Genomic DNA, 21,980 nt, shown 5'->3' with positions numbered 1-21,980 from the left:
TTTTCTACAGGCCAGATCTACTTGTATTTTTGGCGTCATTATCTTTTTTAAAGCGAGTTTTCTCGCAAAAAGATGTAAGTCCTTGGTGACCTCAAAGAGATCTAGACTATTAGAAGGGCAAAAACTAAGTCCCTTTTCCAGTACATTTATATGTTCGCGATTTAGGGGGAATGAGGAAAGGTTGACAATACCCATTTTATGAGAGGGGTGTGGGCCTAGAAGTGAGTCACTTTCCTCTTCTAGTTGTATCTCATACGATTTCTGGTCATCATATATTGTCCCTGATGTCGTCTGTTCCCCCTCCCTCTTCCTTCTCTCCTCTCTTGGGATTGCCCTCCCGTGCCTCCTCCTCCCACCTCGTCTAGTCCTACCCCTAAAGGGTGCATACGTTGGTTATTTGAATCATTATTTTTATTTTCACCATCAGAATCCATATCAGAATTATCTGTACCTGAATCATAGTAATTTCTTGTGTTAATTCTATTCCTATATATATAGATTTTATTTCTCCTATAGTCTTCCTGATCTCTTATTAATTTCCTCCTTTTACGTGTTTTTAATTCCCCTTGTAATTTTTCTATAAGTTTTTGTGTCTCTTTATTTAATTTCTCAAATGATGTGTCATTTTCAAATTTGTGCAAACATTCGTACACATCATCCACATCTTTTTTACATTTTTCCAGTTTTTTACCATCTTCCTCTATTATTAATGCAATCAGATCAAGTGAGCATTTTGTTAATATTTCATTCCATTTAGCTATAAATTCATTATCCGCATCTACACCTCGCAAGTTAATGCCGGGGTCTAGGCGGATTCTCAGACCTCTAGGAATTATCTCCATCTTTAAATAGTTAGTAAGACTTTGATGTTCCCATTTAATTTTTATTTGTTTTGTCAATTTTTTCTTGTACAATTTGAATTCAGAAACAACATCATGTATGGCCTCATCGTCTCCCTCTATCTGCACATCTCCAGTCATTGTAAAGGCTTCATTAATATCAGTAGACCAACGTTCATCCGATAATTTGAATGCCATATTTAAGAGAAATATATATAAATATAGGGTCTCAAAATTGTGATTTGGCAACAAAGCTTTTAATCATTAAAATAATTTTTATAACAATGAAACAATGCCTTGTAATTAATATTTCAATATTTTTAGAAGGTGCAAACTCAGAAACTCCAAGGTAAAAAAATACTCTTATTTGGAGCTAATGGATATAGTAAACAAAAGAAACACAAAAGGTGAGAGTTGCACACTAATAAGTAATTAACTAGAGAACAGGTGCTTCCTAGAAAGATACATATGAGAACAACATAGAAAAGGAAGTGGGGATTTCACAATAAGAAATTCCCAAAAGTCTAGGTAAATCCAGCACAACTGTAAAATTGAATAAAAACGCTACAAAAAGCTTGTATGTCAAAAACAATGTAAATATTTATTAAACAAATGCACAATACACACATTCACATTCATACAGGGGATCCCACACAAAGCAGTATTAATGAAGTACTGGCCAAAAAATTATTATCTGGTGCACCAGGGGAAATAGACCAAAAACAGTCCATTTAAAACTTGCAGGTATTTGTAATCCAATAAGTGCAGCGTTAATGCAAGAAATGGATGCAGTTATACAGTCCCCGGTGTATAAAAACCAGTTACTTCAGACTTGAACCCCCAGAGTTACTGAGTCGGTTGGTGCTTAAAAGACATAGCATAGGAGGAGCAATAGAAACACGCGTCTTTATTCACAGGTGCTGTATTCCTTTAAGACAGTGATATTCGGTGTACAGATGCGTATAACATATTCTACCTGTATTTGTTCACGCGGTCGCTCCTCCTAGCTGCCTTGTTCATGGAGTGTCCAGACATCAGGGGTAAGTCACGATGAGCAGGGGATCTGCTGTAAGGGCTGCCAAGCACGACGAGTCCAAACGCTCGTTTCGCTCCTTCAGTCAGTGCAGCATGGAGCTTCTTCCAGGTGCTAACGACACCTTGATTACCTGCCTTTTTATTGGATACCGGTTTCCAGAGTCCTTTCAATTTGATGAAATTTATGTCAATCACAATTAGCCGTTGTTGCAATGTCTTTGCAATTGTTACTTTTAAATACAGCTAAATTCAGGGCTTCTCAAGTAACCAAGGTGAGGTATTCAATAGCAGAAGTTGGTTGTATACAATTAAATGATTCAGATACTCACTCACACACACATCCGCAACAAATCATATATACAAAATATGCTAAAAACTGTTTTATTTTAATACACCATTGTGCAATATTTAAAAGACAATACTTAATTATAATGTTATGTGTGTCAAATGAAAAATTGGAATTTGCTTCCTTTTTAGGCTAATTCCTTATACCTTACTTTATCTGCACGTCTCCATTTATTTCCATATGTGTATGGATAGTGGGTTCTCAAAAGTAATAAAATAAATCAAAAGTGTAAATATATACTACTATGATGAGCTAAAATGCACATATTTGCTGTTAGAATAATTTGACACACATAACATTATAATTAAGTATTGTCTTTTAAATATTGCACAATGGTGTATTAAAATAAAACAGTTTTTAGCATATTTTGTATATATGATTTGTTGCGGATGTGTGTGTGAGTGAGTATCTGAATCATTTAATTGTATACAACCAACTTCTGCTATTGAATACCTCACCTTGGTTACTTGAGAAGCCCTGAATTTAGCTGTATTTAAAAGTAACAATTGCAAAGACATTGCAACAACGGCTAATTGTGATTGACATAAATTTCATCAAATTGAAAGGACTCTGGAAACCGGTATCCAATAAAAAGGCAGGTAATCAAGGTGTCGTTAGCACCTGGAAGAAGCTCCATGCTGCACTGACTGAAGGAGCGAAACGAGCGTTTGGACTCGTCGTGCTTGGCAGCCCTTACAGCAGATCCCCTGCTCATCGTGACTTACCCCTGATGTCTGGACACTCCATGAACAAGGCAGCTAGGAGGAGCGACCGCGTGAACAAATACAGGTAGAATATGTTATACGCATCTGTACACCGAATATCACTGTCTTAAAGGAATACAGCACCTGTGAATAAAGACGCGTGTTTCTATTGCTCCTCCTATGCTATGTCTTTTAAGCACCAACCGACTCAGTAACTCTGGGGGTTCAAGTCTGAAGTAACTGGTTTTTATACACCGGGGACTGTATAACTGCATCCATTTCTTGCATTAACGCTGCACTTATTGGATTACAAATACCTGCAAGTTTTAAATGGACTGTTTTTGGTCTATTTCCCCTGGTGCACCAGATAATAATTTTTTGGCCAGTACTTCATTAATACTGCTTTGTGTGGGATCCCCTGTATGAATGTGAATGTGTGTATTGTGCATTTGTTTAATAAATATTTACATTGTTTTTGACATACAAGCTTTTTGTAGCGCTTTTATTCAATTTTACAGTTGTGCTGGATTTACCTAGACTTTTGGGAATTTCTTATTGTGAAATCCCCACTTCCTTTTCTATGTTGTTCTCATATGTATCTTTCTAGGAAGCACCTGTTCTCTAGTTAATTACTTATTAGTGTGCAACTCTCACCTTTTGTGTTTCTTTTGTTTACTATATCCATTAGCTCCAAATAAGAGTATTTTTTTACCTTGGAGTTTCTGAGTTTGCACCTTCTAAAAATATTGAAATATTAATTACAAGGCATTGTTTCATTGTTATAAAAATTATTTTAATGATTAAAAGCTTTGTTGCCAAATCACAATTTTGAGACCCTATATTTATATATATTTCTCTTAAATATGGCATTCAAATTATCGGATGAACGTTGGTCTACTGATATTAATGAAGCCTTTACAATGACTGGAGATGTGCAGATAGAGGGAGACGATGAGGCCATACATGATGTTGTTTCTGCATTCAAATTGTACAAGAAAAAATTGACAAAACAAATAAAAATTAAATGGGAACATCAAAGTCTTACTAACTATTTAAAGATGGAGATAATTCCTAGAGGTCTGAGAATCCGCCTAGACCCCGGCATTAACTTGCGAGGTGTAGATGCGGATAATGAATTTATAGCTAAATGGAATGAAATATTAACAAAATGCTCACTTGATCTGATTGCATTAATAATAGAGGAAGATGGTAAAAAACTGGAAAAATGTAAAAAAGATGTGGATGATGTGTACGAATGTTTGCACAAATTTGAAAATGACACATCATTTGAGAAATTAAATAAAGAGACACAAAAACTTATAGAAAAATTACAAGGGGAATTAAAAACACGTAAAAGGAGGAAATTAATAAGAGATCAGGAAGACTATAGGAGAAATAAAATCTATATATATAGGAATAGAATTAACACAAGAAATTACTATGATTCAGGTACAGATAATTCTGATATGGATTCTGATGGTGAAAATAAAAATAATGATTCAAATAACCAACGTATGCACCCTTTAGGGGTAGGACTAGACGAGGTGGGAGGAGGAGGCACGGGAGGGCAATCCCAAGAGAGGAGAGAAGGAAGAGGGAGGGGGAACAGACGACATCAGGGACAATATATGATGACCAGAAATCGTATGAGATACAACTAGAAGAGGAAAGTGACTCACTTCTAGGCCCACACCCCTCTCATAAAATGGGTATTGTCAACCTTTCCTCATTCCCCCTAAATCGCGAACATATAAATGTACTGGAAAAGGGACTTAGTTTTTGCCCTTCTAATAGTCTAGATCTCTTTGAGGTCACCAAGGACTTACATCTTTTTGCGAGAAAACTCGCTTTAAAAAAGATAATGACGCCAAAAATACAAGTAGATCTGGCCTGTAGAAAAGAGAGAGATACTCTGGATTGTCTGGAGACTCTTCTCTACGAACAGAGTAATGAAATTACAGATATCCTTCCAAAAACAGATTTAAAGAAAAAATCTACTTACATGCCCTCTTTTTCTTCCATTCCAAATATTTCGTTTTTTGTTCAAAATGTCTCCCAGGAGTTGACACAAATTCAAACTACTAAGATTGTCAATGATAATCTTACTAAATCTGAACGTAGAGCCCTTAAAGAACTGATTAATCATCAGGAATTGGTCATAAAACCGGCCGACAAGGGGGGTAATGTTGTCATTCTTACTCAAGAATACTACATCAAAGAGGCAATGCGGCAATTACTTGATGAAACACAATATGCCAAATCTTCTTTTGAAGAATTTCATAGATCTCACAATGAACTTCTTTTTTTACTAAATGAAGCACGTAGAAATAATTTGATTACAAGCCAAGAGTTTGGCTTCCTGTATAGTCACAAACCAAAAACACCAGTTTTCTACTGGATACCAAAGTTACATAAATCCATTAAAAATCCACCTGGACGCCCCATCATCTCTGGAATGGGGGGCCCCACTGAAGGAATAAGTAACTATGTTGATAGGTTTTTACAGCCGTTTGTAAATGACTTACGTACCTTTGTCCAAGATTCAACAAATGTGATTAAAAAACTTGATGGAATCAATGTTTCTGACAAGACCATTTTGGTCTCGTTGGATGTTGAATCCTTATATTCTTCAATTCCCCACTCTATTGGAATTGCAACTTGTGAAAAATTTCTCAATACAAGAGGAGTGGGCTATAGCAAACATTCTAAATTTGTAAGTAAACTTTTGAAATTTGTTCTGGAAAACAATATTTTTATTTTTGATGGCAAATACTATAAACAGAAACAAGGGACAGTAATGGGGGCTACATGCGCCCCAACATATGCCTGTTTACACCTTGGTGGATGGGAAGATCAAATTGTTTTTGGTGAGCATTCTGACATAGTTGAGGCGCATGTAGCCCTCTGGATCAGATATGTGGATGATATCCTCCTGCTATGGGATGGCAGTGAGGAGGATCTACTTAAATTTGTTTCTCTCCTGAATAAGAATAATTTAAATATCTTCTTAACTTGTAGTTATGATTCTACTACCATCAATTTTTTGGACTTAAAAATTAGTAAGAACGAAGGCAAAATTGAAACAGAAGTGTTTCGAAAGCCGACTGCAACTAATAGCCTTCTTTTGGGAACGAGTCATCATCCTGAAAATCTTAAGAGGGGTATTCCCTATGGGCAATTTCTGCGCCTTCGCAGAATCTGCTCTGGAGATCAAACCTTTAAACAACAGGCCAAAGATATGGCGACTCGTTTCCTTGAGAGAGGCTATTCAAAAAGATGTGTAAAAAGAGCACTCTATAAAGCATCTCAGCATCAAAGAAAAGATCTTCTGTACAAAAAGAATACCAAAAGTGAGGATGTGGAAGACACTAAAATCAGATTTATTACTAAATATAATGCCCATTGGAGTAAAGTTAAAAGTATTCTTAACAATAACTGGCATTTGCTGACTAATGATTCTACATTACACCAACATGTGGGGGACTATCCCCTAATGACAGCAAGGAGACCTAACAATTTGAAAGATCTCCTTGTTAAGAGCGAATTTAACAAAGTGCCTACATCTAACTGGTTAGAACGCAATGCCCAAAAAATAGTCGGCAGTTCCCCCTGTAATCACTGTGTCTGCTGTCAATTCGTGCAGAAAACTAAGACTTTTAGCACGAATACAGGTGTCACATATAAAATCAATTCTTTTATTAATTGTTCCACAAAAGGAGTCATATATCTTCTCTATTGCTCGTGTAAATGCTTTTATGTGGGTAAAACTTTTAGAGAATTACGCTCCCGCATTACAGAACATAGAGACGATATAAAGGACTTCAATATTGACAGCCCAGTGGCGAGACATGTTGCTCAATTTCACAAATCAAAAATTGATGAACTCCACTTCATTGGAATAGAATCAGTCAAACTGAGCATGCGCGGGGGGGACATTGATAAAATTCTTTTACAAAAAGAAACAAGATGGATGTACAAACTAAACACTCTATCTCCTAATGGCTTAAATGAAAAATTGGAATTTGCTTCCTTTTTAGGCTAATTCCTTATACCTTACTTTATCTGCACGTCTCCATTTATTTCCATATGTGTATGGATAGTGGGTTCTCAAAAGTAATAAAATAAATCAAAAGTGTAAATATATACTACTATGATGAGCTAAAATGCACATATTTGCTGTTAGAATAATTTGACACACATAACATTATAATTAAGTATTGTCTTTTAAATATTGCACAATGGTGTATTAAAATAAAACAGTTTTTAGCATATTTTGTATATATGATTTGTTGCGGATGTGTGTGTGAGTGAGTATCTGAATCATTTAATTGTATACAACCAACTTCTGCTATTGAATACCTCACCTTGGTTACTTGAGAAGCCCTGAATTTAGCTGTATTTAAAAGTAACAATTGCAAAGACATTGCAACAACGGCTAATTGTGATTGACATAAATTTCATCAAATTGAAAGGACTCTGGAAACCGGTATCCAATAAAAAGGCAGGTAATCAAGGTGTCGTTAGCACCTGGAAGAAGCTCCATGCTGCACTGACTGAAGGAGCGAAACGAGCGTTTGGACTCGTCGTGCTTGGCAGCCCTTACAGCAGATCCCCTGCTCATCGTGACTTACCCCTGATGTCTGGACACTCCATGAACAAGGCAGCTAGGAGGAGCGACCGCGTGAACAAATACAGGTAGAATATGTTATACGCATCTGTACACCGAATATCACTGTCTTAAAGGAATACAGCACCTGTGAATAAAGACGCGTGTTTCTATTGCTCCTCCTATGCTATGTCTTTTAAGCACCAACCGACTCAGTAACTCTGGGGGTTCAAGTCTGAAGTAACTGGTTTTTATACACCGGGGACTGTATAACTGCATCCATTTCTTCCATTAACGCTGCACTTATTGGATTACAAATACCTGCAAGTTTTAAATGGACTGTTTTTGGTCTATTTCCCCTGGTGCACCAGATAATAATTTTTTGGCCAGTACTTCATTAATACTGCTTTGTGTGGGATCCCCTGTATGAATGTGAATGTGTGTATTGTGCATTTGTTTAATAAATATTTACATTGTTTTTGACATACAAGCTTTTTGTAGCGCTTTTATTCAATTTTACAGTTGTGCTGGATTTACCTAGACTTTTGGGAATTTCTTATTGTGAAATCCCCACTTCCTTTTCTATGTTGTTCTCATATGTATCTTTCTAGGAAGCACCTGTTCTCTAGTTAATTACTTATTAGTGTGCAACTCTCACCTTTTGTGTTTCTTCTGAAGATAATCAGCTGTGAATACCGGCTTCTCTGATTGCTTCTTATGCTGTTTTCTCTTTAGGCTGTTAATTTCCTTATTTGAAATGTTTATCAGACTCCAAGATGTGGGAGTTACTAGTATCTCAGGTAATTGGATAGTAATAAAGGACAATCAGAAGTTCATATAAAAGTAGTCCATAAAGTACAGGGTTTTTTTCCAAGTCCCAGTACAACCAATAAATCTGACCAGAGTACTTGGCCCTCCCTTAGTATCAGTAAATGAATGTAGGTTTGTTTTAACAAAAATGCTGCTAAGAATCAACGCGTTTCACCCCTGGGGGCTTTTTCAAGATGTGTTTAGCAGGCAATGTGTGTAACTTATAAAGACCTAGTTTGTATCTGATAGGTTGTGTGGATTAAGGTAATTGGCCTCTAGTGCCTCCTCTTTTCTAGTAAAGGTGGTATAATATAAAGGTGGAGTAGAGATAATGCGAGTAAATATCATCATAATTTCAATCAGTCAGCTAATAAGAAATAGGATAATCCCATAATAATAGTTACAATCAAAAGAAGTATAAATAATGATAACTTAATATATACCTAATACTGATCAGGTGCGTAAAAACCTTTTGAATGGACCGTTATTGATTGCACTAGCCCAGATTGTGATGTCTTCATTGGTGTGTAATCGGAACAATATCACATGACTTATTTCATAGCTTCTATTGGGGAAAGCTTAAATTCAAAGTTTATATACTTTTCTCTATAGGGAGATATCATTTTCTTCTTTCCTTTTTTATCCATTACATAAGGAAATGGCATCAAGTTTGTTATTAAAGATTATATAGCCATTCTTTTTAAGGATTTATAGTGAAAGTTTAAGTAAATGGTCTGTGTTCAGATAGGTGTAATCAGCAACCTTTATCTGACTCAAATTATTAATTAATTAATCATACATAAAGGGAGTCCCAAAGGGTGTAGGGTTCTCATTCTATAAATCATTTCTGCTTTTTTATTGAGAAGTTTAGTTTCAAAATTACCTCCCCTCCAATCTGGTTTTACTTTGACTACTCCCCAGAATTTTAGTTCTTTCAAGTTATTGCTATGAACATCCCTAAAGTGCCTATATAAATGGGTGTCTTTTTTCCCTTTTTCAATAAGCCATAAATGCTCCCTGATTCGTTCTCTCAGGGTTCTAGTCGTTTCACTCAAATACTGCTTATTGCAGCTGAATTGGATTAAGTATACAACTCCCTTGTCGGTACATCTTATTGTGTCTCTTATTGTGAACTTTTCTCCAGTTAGACAGGAAGAGAACTCTTTAATTTTGGAGCTATAGTGGCAGGCTCTACAACAGTGGCATGGGTAGAAGCCTTTAGTGTTATTTCCCAATAGATCTTTCTGGATGAAGGTGGATTTTTCCCTTTTAAACTCACTAGGTGCTAGGATGCCCTTAAGGTTATTAGATCTCCTATATATGAATCGTGGTTTCATTGTCAATTTGTCACCAATAATGGGGTCTTCCCTTACTACATGCCAATGTTTATTTATGATTTTTTCAATTTTTTATGTTCACCGTTGTCAAGGTATAGGTGAAGATTAATACGTATATGTATATATATATATATATATTATATATTTCACTAATCAATTCCAAATGATTCATTCAGAAAAATTTACTTGAAACAAATCCCATCCTCCCACATGCAGTATACAAAGTTGTTTTAAACATCCAAGTGAGGACAAGAAAACATTTGCTCCTTAATTAGGAAGTGCAAACTTCAGAGCACTCTGGAACCCATGCAGTGAGTGGAGACGAAGTGTCTGGGAATTTTCTTTAAGGTAGGATGAGATTTGGGGGAAGGAGCAGTGTTGGGTGAAGACATGACTGTAAACAGCCATGTGTAAATTATCTCCTGTAGAGTCTCTATGTGCAGGGAGCAAACAAATTAGCATTTACAATTCCCTGTATGACATAAATAAAAATAAATACATTTTGAAAAAGAAATGATGCCAATAGTTTCATGTGTGTTTGAAATAATTCAAATAACCCACATATGTATATATATATATATATATATATATATATATATATATATATATATGGAACTGGAACATATTATATTAAATAAATAATTGCTGCAGTGAATAGATGTATGAATACATAAATTCAAATCTATAATAGATTGAATGGAAATTGTAATAATCCCATATTTAAAATATATGCATATAGATGACATGTTTTTTCTGTTTTTCCAGATGGAGTTCAAAGATAATAAATACAAGATACTGCATTGAAATGAATATATATATATATATATATATATATATATATATATATATTTATTGAAAGCATAAAATGTCTTAGCATCTGTATTATTTTAAGAAGAATATTTATGGAACTAAAAAGAAATGATTAATGACACTTATTTTATTTCAGATGGACCATGGAAAAATTCATGCATGCAGAACTTGTTGGAGATATAGAACAGGCTGTATTTGTGTAAATACACATATAACAGATGTATAAATGCCATTAATTTCAAAATAATTAACAGTATACTTATTTTAATTTAATATAATGGTGTTTGGTATAGAAATAATCAGAAAATTGACATGAGGTTATCCTGCCTGGAAATCGGATTGTAAGTTATTAATGCAAGAAATTATGGCATTTATTACACATTTTAAAGAAATATTTTCTTTCACTGTCTAGAAATGGTTAAATGTATTGCTGTGTTGTGTGTCTACTGCCACCCGAGAGCCAGAATCCAGTATGACAGTTAAGGGACTTAACTGTTAAAAGATGAGTTTTCATGGTGACCATGTTCAGCTCCGTAAGGGCCAATCCGATTAGATATTCCAGATACCCAATCAGAAGGGGCAAGCACGAAGGGCCACCCATTATTCTCACCTATGATGGTAATGACGTGAAAAGCACCAGTACTCTGGCAAAGCTAATCTACCCTTTCTCATTGATTGCAAATTATACTTATTGGTATTTCTGAGGTGAGATTAAACCTGCTGAAAGATATTGGATATCGATTGGTGTTCATCCTGGTAAAGTATTAAAAGATTGTGGGTAGATTGAAGAGAGCAAATTGTGTTTTTAAACTGTATTTCATAGCCTTGAATAGCTCTTAGCTTGCCTTTTTGTATGCAAAACATTTAAAGCAATCATTCATTGTTGCTGTATATAAATAGACTTAAAGAAATAAATTGTATTTTAAAGCTAGTATTTCATAGCCTGTGTATTGTTAACCCCTTAATGACCGGACCATTTTTCAATATTCTTACCCTTAATGACAATGGCTATTTTTACATTTCTGCAGTGTTTGTGTTTAGCTGTAATTTTCCTCTTACTCATTTACTGTACCAACACATATTATATACCGTTTTTCTCGCCATTAAATGGACTTTCTAAAGATACCATTTTTTTCCATCATATCTTATAATTTACTAAAAAAAAAAAAAAGATAAAATATGAGGAAAAAATAGAAAAAAAACCACACTTTTTCTAACTTTGACCCCCAAAATCTGTTACACATCTACAATCACCAAAAAACACCCATGCTAAATAGTTTCTAAATTTTGTCCTGAGTTTAGAAATATCCAATGTTTACACATTCTTTGCTTTTTTTGCAATTTATGGGGCAATAAATACAAGTAGCACTTTGCTATTTCCAAACCACTTTTTTTCAAAATTAGCGCTAGTTACATTGGAACCCTGATATCTGTCAGGAATACCTGAATATCCCTTGACATGTATATATATATTTTTTTTAGAAGACAACCCAAAGTATTGATCTAGGCCCATTTTGGTATATTTCATGCCACCATTTCACCGCCAAATGCGATAAAAAAAAAAAGTTCACTTTTTCACAACTTTTGTCACAAACTTTAGTTTTCCCACTGAAATTATTTACAAACAGCTTCTGCAATTATGGCACAAATGGTTGTAAATGCTTCTCTGGGATCCCCTTTTTTCAGAAATAACAGACATATGGCTTTGGGGTTGCTTTTTGGTAATTAGAAGGCCGCTAAATGCCGCTGCGCACCACACGTGTTTTATGCCCAGGAGTGAAGGGATTAGGGAGCTTGTAGGGTTAATTTTAGCTTTAGTGTAGTGTAGTAGACAACCCCAAGTATTGATCTAGGCCCATTTTGGTATATTTTATGCCACCATTTCACCGCCAAATGCGAGCAAATAAAAAAAAAAACTTTACATTTTTCACAATTTTAGGTTTCTCACTGAAATAATTTACAAACAGCTTGTGCTATTATGGCAGAAATTGTTGTAAAAGCTTCTCTGGGATCCCCTTTGTTCAGAAATAGCAGACTTATATGGCTTTGGCGTTGCTTTTTGGTAATTAGAAGGCCGCTAAATGCTGCTGCGCACCACAAGTGAATTATGCCCAGCAGTGAAAGGGTTAAATTAGGTAGCTTGTAGGGAGCTTGCAGGGTTAATTTTAGAGATCAGCCTCCCACCTGACACATCCCACCCCCTGATCCCTCCCAAACAGCTCTCTTCCCTCCCCCACCCCACAATTGTTACCGCCATCTTAAGTACTGGCAGAAAGTCTGCCAGTACTAAATAAGAGTTTTTGTTGTTTTTTTTAATAAAAATAATAAAATATTTTAGCTGTGATGGACCCCTGCCTTAGCCCCAACCTCCCTGATCCCCCCCTCCAGCTCTCTAACCCTCTCCCCTACCTAATTACCGCCATCTTGGGTACTGGCAGCTGTCTGCCAGTACCCAGTTTGGCCCCAAAAAACAAAGTATTTTTTTATTTTATTTTTAACTTAACTCTTTCTGTAGTGTAGCAGCCCCCCCACAATACCCCCACCCCCCTCCCCCTCCCAGATCCATTTATATTTGAATTTTTTTTTTTTACCTTTCTCTCCCTTTCTGCTCTCATTGGTGTCAGTGTGGCTAATGTGCGTGTGCATGTGTACATGCATGTGCGCCTCGTGTACGTGCGACTCATGCACATGCCACACGCGCACTATGTTCACGTGCACGCTCCCTCCCACCCGGACAACGGCACCATCGCTACCGGTGCAGAGAGGGCCACAGAGTGGCTCTCTCTGCATCGGAGGCTTGTAAAGGGGTATTGCAGGATGCCTCCATATTGAGGCATCACTGCAATACCCTCAGAGCTGCTGGAAGCGATTGTGATCGCTTCCAGCACTCTGTTAAACAACTGACGTACCAGGTACGTCCATTGTCATTAACTGTTAGTTTTTGCATGACGTACCTAGTATGTCAGTTGTCATTAAGGGGTTAAACTAATCCTAAATTTTAAATTGTTTATCTGTGCAAATATATAGTTATAACTCAGAATTGGGTTTTTGCATAAACAATATATACAATTTTTGATGTTTTAAATTAGAATTGTGTTAGGATAAAGCGTGGGTAGATAGCTGAGTATTTTACTTAGAATCTCATTGTATTAATTGAATGAAAGGCTATTTGTAAATAAGGCTAGTTTTAAAGGTAAACTTTTATGAGTTTTGTAAGAAGTATAGCATATCTTAATAGCTTTTAAACGTGTATAATATTGTTTCATATTCTGGTATTACAAATATATTCCAATATGTTCATAGATATTAACTAATAAAAAGAATTCAGATATTTATATTAATGTTATGGTTTCTAGTAGATGCATATTGATTGAGGGTTTATATTTTAAAGGATAATTATTAAATGTATTGTATTATAGCCCTGCCATACACTGATATATTAATTGGAGAGCACTACTGAAGATTCTTATAAATATACTGACACCGTGCTGCGCTCACTTTGTTTGCTTTTGAGCTTCCTACCAAGTTTTAAGAATTTGTAATAAAATTGATTGTTTTTATCCTGGATGGTGTGGATCGTACCTTCTTTTCTTCAATGTTTACATGCTCCAGAGATCTACACCACCATACAGCAGTCCGCTTCACACTCTGCTGCTTCGTGATCGCATTCGTCCTTCCCTGCATGAGTGACGTCATTTGGAAGCGCCAGACCACCTGTGGGCCACAAATCGCCGGAGACGCCAAGAAAGGCAAGGGAGCGAGTAAGCTCTTACCGTATGGAAACGGGGTCCCAGCATCCTCCTGCAGATTTGAAAAGTCCAAGGTGAAGGGTAAGAGAGCACTACCTGTGCCCACCTGTTTGGGAATATCTGGCTGTATAAACTGACGGTTATTGGAAGAGACTTGGTTTATGTGTATCCAGCAGGGAGCTATTTGACTTTTGTTTTCTATTCTATTTTAACTCACACCCCTCCATCATTTCTTATCACCGTTATAGTTAGTTATAAATGGAACTGTCAAATCTGATACTGTATTTTCACATGGATCTCTCGTCTTAGTCTTATAATGCAATAATGTATCTCTTCCTATTTCTTTAACTTCTACATTTTTGGAGATTTTTCCCCCATCATATCCTCTGTCAGAGAATCTTAGCTTGCTCCTCATAGTCAATGAGTGTTGAGCAATTTTTCCTTATTCTAAGAAATTGTGAATTAGGTATATTTTCTTTCCACCTTGTTAGATGACAACTTTTGGCGTGGATAAAGTTATTAGAGTCCACTTTCTTAAAAAATGTCTTTGTTTTAAAACTATTCGATTCAATCTCTATATCTAAATCTAAAAAGGCTATCCTTTCTCTACTTATTTCATGGGTGAATTTTAGCCCCTTGTTATTATTATTCATTGCGTCAAAAAATTCCAATAGAGGGCCCTCGCTTCCCTTCCAAATTATAAGGATATCATCAATATATCTTTTATGGGACACCAGGTCTTGCGCCAAGCTACAGGAATCTAGGAAATCCATCTCCCAGTCTCCCATGAAAAGGTTGGCATAGTTTGGTGCAAACCTGTTGCCCATCGCTGTCCCCTTTAAAATAAATCAAATATTTAAAATAAATCAAATACTGTCTAATATAAACTCCTTTTGTTCACGGTTAATCTCTGGGTCTTGCCCTAAAAAATTGGATACTACCTTTATCCCCAACTCATAGTCGATGTCCGTATAGAGCGAGGTTACGTCACATGTTGCTAAAATTATTTCTCCCTCTAATGTTCTCTAAAATCTGTAGGACCCGAGTAGAGTCTTTGAGAAAGGAAGGTAGTGTTTTAACATATTTCTGTAGATACCGGTCGATATATTGAGATAGGTTGGAAGTGACTGAGTTGATGCTTGATATTATGGGGCGTCCTGGGGGTGTCTTAAGATCTTTGTGGATTTTTAGAAGGAAATAAAATATTGGCATTTTTGTGAATTCTGGATTTAAGTAATTAAATTCTTTATTATTCAGAATGCCTGAAGTGTGTGCTTTCTCTAGAAGGTTGCGAAGCATGATACTATCTACTGTCGTCGGGTCTCTCTTAAGTTCTTTATATGTAGTAGTATCTCCAATGAGTCTATCCGCTTCTGAGAGGTAGTACGATTAATCCATAACTACAACTCCCCCACCTTTATCGGCTGGTTTTATTATAATCTTGTCATTTTCAGTTTTTTTTTTTTAAGTATCATATTCTGATTTGTTAAGGTTCCTTAGTGTCCTATTATCGTATCTTTCTATGTCTTTAAGGACTAATTTTTCGAATACTTACAGATTTTTTCCTTTTTCATGGGTGGGATAAAACTTGGACTTTGGTCTTAGGTCAGTATGTATATATTTTTGTACCTGTCCTTCTTGAGTGTCTGGTGTATTAATATTGCGCTTAATCTGTTTTTTTTTAAAAAATTTCTCTTTAAAGTGAGTTTTCTCACAAATTGATGTACATTTATGTGTGTTTCAAATTTATTTAATTTTTATGTGGGGGCAAATGATAAACCTAAGCATTTAAAACCACATTTTTGTGTATGTGGAGACTGAAAAAGTTGGGACGCTTGAGGAGAAGGCTGCGGCATATCTGCAACAGGAGACACCTGAACAGCATTTGCCTGGGATAATGGTGGCTCATGGTCAAATATTTTATCTCTATAACTTAAAGTTCTCTCATTGCATGAGGAACAAAAATGAACTGGGGGTTCCACCTGAGCATCAAAACATAACTGACAAGCAGCAACTTTGCCTGAGATAATGGTTTGAAAAGCCTCTTGATCCATCTTATGTAATAAATAAGGATTAAGTGTAATAATTCTTTATTTGAAAATAAAATTTGTACTGTGTCTTTAAATAGAAATGTGTGTTAGCGCAACAAACCAAATAGAGCTCAGGCTAACAATACCCCTCTAAACACCTCAGTAGCTTTACTGAGGTGCCTATCCTTTTCAAATACAGAGCGGTTACAGAGCCCTAACTGCAGAAAAAAAACGTCTTACAACAGTAATCTCCATGACCAAAAGTTAAAGTATAAAAAAGGAAATTTATGCTTACCTGATAAATTTATTTATTTTTCGATACGATGAGTCCACGGATTTCATCCTTACTTGTGGGATATCGCCTCCTGGTCAGCAGGAGGAGGCAAAGAGCTCCACAGCAGAGTTGCATAAATAGCTCCTCCCTTCCCTCCCAACCCAGTCATTCGAACGAAGTTAGGAAGAGAAAGGAAAAGCCAAGGAGCAGAGGTGTCTGAAGTTTAACAAAAAATTAAATAACCTGTCTCATAGAACAGGGCGGGGCCATGGACTCATCGTATTGAAAAAGAAATAAATTTATTAGGTAAGCATACATTTCCTTTTCTTTTTCAAGATACGATGAGTCCACAGATTTCATCCTTACTTGTGGGATACAATACCAAAGCTATAGTACACGGATGAAAGTGTAGGGACAAGACAGGGAACCAAAACGGAAAGCACTACTGCTTGAAGAACTTCCCCAAAAACAGGCTCAGCAGAGGCAAAAGTTTCAAATTTGTAAAAATCGGAAAAAGAGTGAAGAGAGGACCAAGATGCAGCCTTGCAAATCTGTTCAACAGAAGTATAATTTTTGAATGCCCATGAAGAAGCCACAGCGCTAGTGGAATGAGTCGTAACCCTCTCAGGAGGGTGCTGCCCAGCAGTTTCATATGCAAGACGTATGATACTCTGCATTCACAAGGGAAGAAGCCGTAGTTGTCTGACCCTTACGTCTGCCAGAAAAAAACCTCAAACAAAGAAGAGGACTGACGAATGTCCTTAGCCGCCTGAAGATAAAACTTCAGGGCCCGAACCACATCTAAATTGTGAAGAAGTCTCTCCTTCCGGGAAGAAGGAGTAGAACACAAGGAAGGAATCACAATTTCATGGTTAATGTTCCTATCCGAAATGATTTCAGGAAGGAAACCTAAGTTTGTTCAAAGCACTACCTTATCTGAGTGGAAAATAAGGTATGGAAATTAACATTGTAGCGCCGAGAGTTCTGATACAGAAGAAATAGCACCCAGAAAAGGAACGTTCCAAGATAGCAACTTGATATCTAAGGAATACATAGGCTCAAACAGAGCCCCCTGAAGAACTAGAATAAGACTCCATGGAGGAGGAACTGGTTTGAACACAGGCCTGACTCTTACCAAGGCCTGACAAAAAGATTGTACATCCGGTACACCTGCTAGAAGTTTGTGAAACAAAAATGGATAGAGCTGAAATTTGACCCTTTAATGAACTAGCAGATAAAACCCTTCTCCAGACTTTCCTGGAGAAAAAAATGAAACTCTAGGAATCCTAACTCTAAATCAAGAGTAGCCCTTGGATTCACACCAATAAAAGTATCTATGCCAAATCTTATGGTAGATGTTTCTAGTTACAGGCTTACGAGCCTGAATCAAGGTCTCTATGACCGGATCAGAAAACCCACGCTTGGATAAAATGAAGCGTGCAATCTCCACGCAGACAGCTTCAGAGAAGCTAGATTTGGATGAAGGAAGGGACCCTGAATGAGAACGTCCTTCCTCAACGGCAGTCTCCAAGGTGGTAGAGATGCCATCTATATCAGGCCCGCATAACATCAGATCCAACTCCGGCTGTCCCCACTTGAGGATCAGTTTAGAAAACACCTCCGGATGGAGGAGTTTCCACTCCCCAGGACGGAACGTCTGTCTGCTGAAGAAATCCACCTCCCAATTGTCTACTCCCAGGATGTGGATCGCTGACAGGCATCAAGAATGGGTCTCCGCCCATTTAATTATTTTGGATACTTCTGTCATTGCCAGGGAACTTCTTGTTCCCCCTTGATGATTGATGTAATGGTCCCTGTGAATGGGAACATGTAGGTATGCATCCTTTAGGACCACTGTGGTCATGAACTGACCTTCTTAAATCAGTGGCAGCATGGAACGAATAGTTTCCATTGTGAGGACGGAACTCTAGAATTTTGCTCTTGAGATCCAAGGTTAGTCTGAAGGTTCCCTCTTTATCGGGAACCACAAACAGACTTTGCTTGGACAGGAACGATCACTCTATGTCTAAAGCCCAGGGATCCTGAACATCCCGCACCCAGGCCTGAACAAAAAAGGGATAGTCAGTCCCCTACCAGATTCGGCCTCGGATCAGGGGCATGACCTTCATGCTGAGTTAGTTCCAATTTCATGCTTGTTGGTTTGCTTGGGCTTCCAAGAAAGGTAGGGCCTCCATGCAGGCTTAGGTTATTCCAGCTTAGCAGAGAAAGAGGAAACAATTCCTCTGGAATTCTGAAAGGACCGAAACCTAGTCTGTCGTCTCTCAAGTGTAATCATCTTATCCTGCGGGAGAAGATGGCCCTTACCCCCCCCAAAATATCAGAAATGGCCGAACAAGGTCTTACCCTTGTAAAGAAGAATAAAAGGCTTAGTCTTAGAAGACACATCCACGGACCAAGGCCGAAGCCATAAGGCCCTGCGGGCCAGAACCCGAACTCTTATGTGCCAGCTGAAGACCTGCAAATAAGCATCTGCAATAAAGGCATTATCAAGTTTCATAGCCTTTATCTTGTCTTGTGTCTCCCCCAAGGAAGTCTCCTACAGTTTAAAATGTGTTTCATGTTACTTTGTATATATTGGGTACTTGAAAAGCGCGGCTAATCACCCGTAAGGGTCTCAAGACGCTGGTCACTTTATCAACCTCAGAAGGATGAAAGGCTGAGCGGACCTCGCCGGGGATTAGGGACTCGCAGGCCACTGCATGCGGGCCTAAAATTTCGATGGGAATACTATCCCCAGGAAAGTTGCCTATCTAACACAGGCAAAGAGAATGACTGGGTTGGGGGGGGGGGGGGGGAAGGGAGGAGCTATTTATGCAGCTCTGCTGTGGAGCTCTTTGCCTCCTCCTGCTGACCAGGAGGCGATATCCCACAAGGATGAAATCCGTGGACTCATCGTATCTTGAAAAAGAAACTACTATAACACAATGAGCCACCATAAATCACCTCACAATCTCAATGCCCAAACTGCCTAAAAGAAACACCAAACATGAAGGTTTAATAAAGTCCCATATTAAATAAGACGGCTTTTAGCTGTAACAAGTGCCAGCAATATCCTTGCAAAATAAAATTAAAATTGCACTTATCTGAAAGTGCTGTCCGGCAGCAGGACAGGTCACCGGGTTTGAGAAAGTGCTGCACCTCACATGGACCTGTGAAGAGAGAAAAACTGAGTAAACCTACTCAGGTTTTCTAGTTAGGGCAGCAGATTCTTGAGAAAACGCAGTGTGGATTGTACCTCACAAGTTCTCAAAAGACACCACTGCCCTACTGAAGAGACTAATGTGGACTAGGCTAGACCCCAGAAAAGAACAGAGTAAGCTTACTCTGCTAAAAAAAAAAAAATAGTAAAATCTTGATTGAAGAAAACTTCTCATCAGACACCTAAACTTCACCTCCTCCTTGCACTAAAGGCAAAAAGAATGACTGGGGGATTGTGGGTAGGGGAGTGATATTTAACAGTTTTACATTTGGTACAAATACACATGCATAATTATCCAATGAGATATGTGCCATTGCTAGCTCGATACCACAATACTGATGTCTGTTTATCAGTTAGTGGGGATGAGGATTTTTGCTACATAGATCATTAAACAAATGCTGATGCCACATCGTTTGGTAGCAAAATGTTTATATCAGGAAACCTGTTCTCCAGCTATTCGGTTTGATGAATTATGTAAACACTGACCTGTACACATATGAAGCCCAGCTCTGCCTGTAAATAGAAGTAAATTGTGTAATGCAGGGAGCGGTAAAGAACTGTACGTTCTCACGTTCTCTCGTCTGTCACAACATCAATGTCAGGAAACAAAATTCACAAGCAGCGCAGTAACAAAACAAGGTGTCTCTCCTTGGCTAATATTGCTTCCCATTGCCCATTACTAATAAACAAGCTCACACCTAAATCAATATGATGAAATCAACAGCTATTAGGTTTAATTATATATTTTTATTATTAACAAAGAAATATAAAACTTTTAAAAGGCAGTATTTAAAATGTGCAAAAGTGAATATAAAGGATGTAATACCAACATGTCCTGCTAAGCAGAACGACACATATGGCTTGGCAACTTATCTTAAAGAGACACTGAAAATCCAGAATGAAGTGAAAATAGTTGCTCTCCACCTTTAGGTGCTTATTTTTAAGTGACAATTTTCTCTACAACTAATTTTGTAAACATAGTGAACTTTATCGATAGCAGTAGCTAGATTTTTTGGAGTAAACCTGGATAAAATAAAAACGGATTCTACAAGGCTGAGAGGTAAAATGGTTAGGAAATGTATTGAATTGCAACCCCCTCCCCTTTCAATTAAAAAAAAAAAACCCACAGCATAAATTTGTTCATTGTTTGCATAAGATCTACAAAAATAGAGCTAGTATAAAAATATCAGTTGCTCTGATGCTAAGACCCAAAGATTAAAACAAATGCAAGCAGATTCCCATTTTTACAACACATTTACTTGCTACCTCTATTAAAGTGATGGTAAACACTAATGTTTTTAAAACGCTAGGATTTCACAATGAGGTTACGTTTCCACCGCTTAAAAAAAGCCATGCTAGCCATAAGGTAAAACGCCAATTGGCTACTACGGCTATTGGCTAAGAGGTGGAACAGTCATCTCATTGAAAAAGAAAAAAAAAAAATAGCGTTTTGCTGTGGGCAGGCTTGACATAAATTCACAGGCAAATAAAAGTACTTTCAGCATGAAGCTTTTTATACTTCATGACTGAAAATCCCCTTTATTTAAAGCACTAGTAAATCCTAGTGTGCCAAAAGCGCTAGGATTTACCATCACTTTAACCTGTTTTTCTATTTTTCTCCTTTGGTTTAAGAATCATTATGCAGCTTTAGCAATTCCTCAGATGTTATTGCTAAAGATAAACAGAACGAAGTGTCTTACAAAACATTCTAGGGCTTCACTTCTTTAGTCTTTTAGGAGAAGGTTCTTCCTCTTCTTTTTTTAACCATTTATGCATTAACCCTGCGCTGGTTTGTTTGGCTGTTGTAGCAAATGTGGAGAGTTTAGGAGACTTGAACCCACTGTCTGCGGCTTCTTTCTTTGGAGATGTGTTTTTTAGCCAGTTTAGCATCTTTTTGCTGCTGGCACTTAATACCGGCTCCTATAGAAAGGGCAAAAACATGTTCTATAGTAAAATCAAGAGAACGAAGAAAATTTGATAATAGGAGTAATTAAGAAAGTTGCTTAAAATGGCATTCTCTATCTGAATAATGAAAGAAAAAAAAAAGGGTTTTGTGTACCTTTAAATAATGTGATTAATTTGTACTTTTGATAGCTCAAGCTAAATTTAAAAATAATAGAAAGTGTTATAATATTGCAAATTATTACACTCCTGCCACATGGGTACTTCATAATGACACCCAACTGGCAACATTTTCTGCGGAGAACACTGAAAAGAATT

The 21,980-nt window shown here is 37.1% G+C and overlaps 1 protein-coding gene across 2 annotated transcripts in view; it reads right to left on the bottom strand.

Annotated features, from left to right (window-relative positions):
* Positions 1–20,487: 20,487 nt before the first annotated feature.
* Positions 20,488–21,980, bottom strand: part of HMCES (5-hydroxymethylcytosine binding, ES cell specific) — a 31,252-nt gene continuing 29,759 nt past the window's right edge. For both annotated transcript variants that reach the window (XM_053720726.1, XM_053720727.1), the window contains exon 7: positions 20,488–21,680. In XM_053720726.1, the coding sequence (XP_053576701.1) occupies positions 21,477–21,680 (204 nt within the window). In that variant the 3' untranslated portion in view covers positions 20,488–21,476. The remainder of the gene's footprint in view (positions 21,681–21,980) is intronic.

The sequence above is a fragment of the Bombina bombina genome, chromosome 7 (genome assembly GCF_027579735.1).
Source record: "Bombina bombina isolate aBomBom1 chromosome 7, aBomBom1.pri, whole genome shotgun sequence".
NCBI lineage: Eukaryota > Metazoa > Chordata > Amphibia > Anura > Bombinatoridae > Bombina > Bombina bombina.
This window is presented reverse-complemented; position numbering and strand designations above follow the sequence as displayed.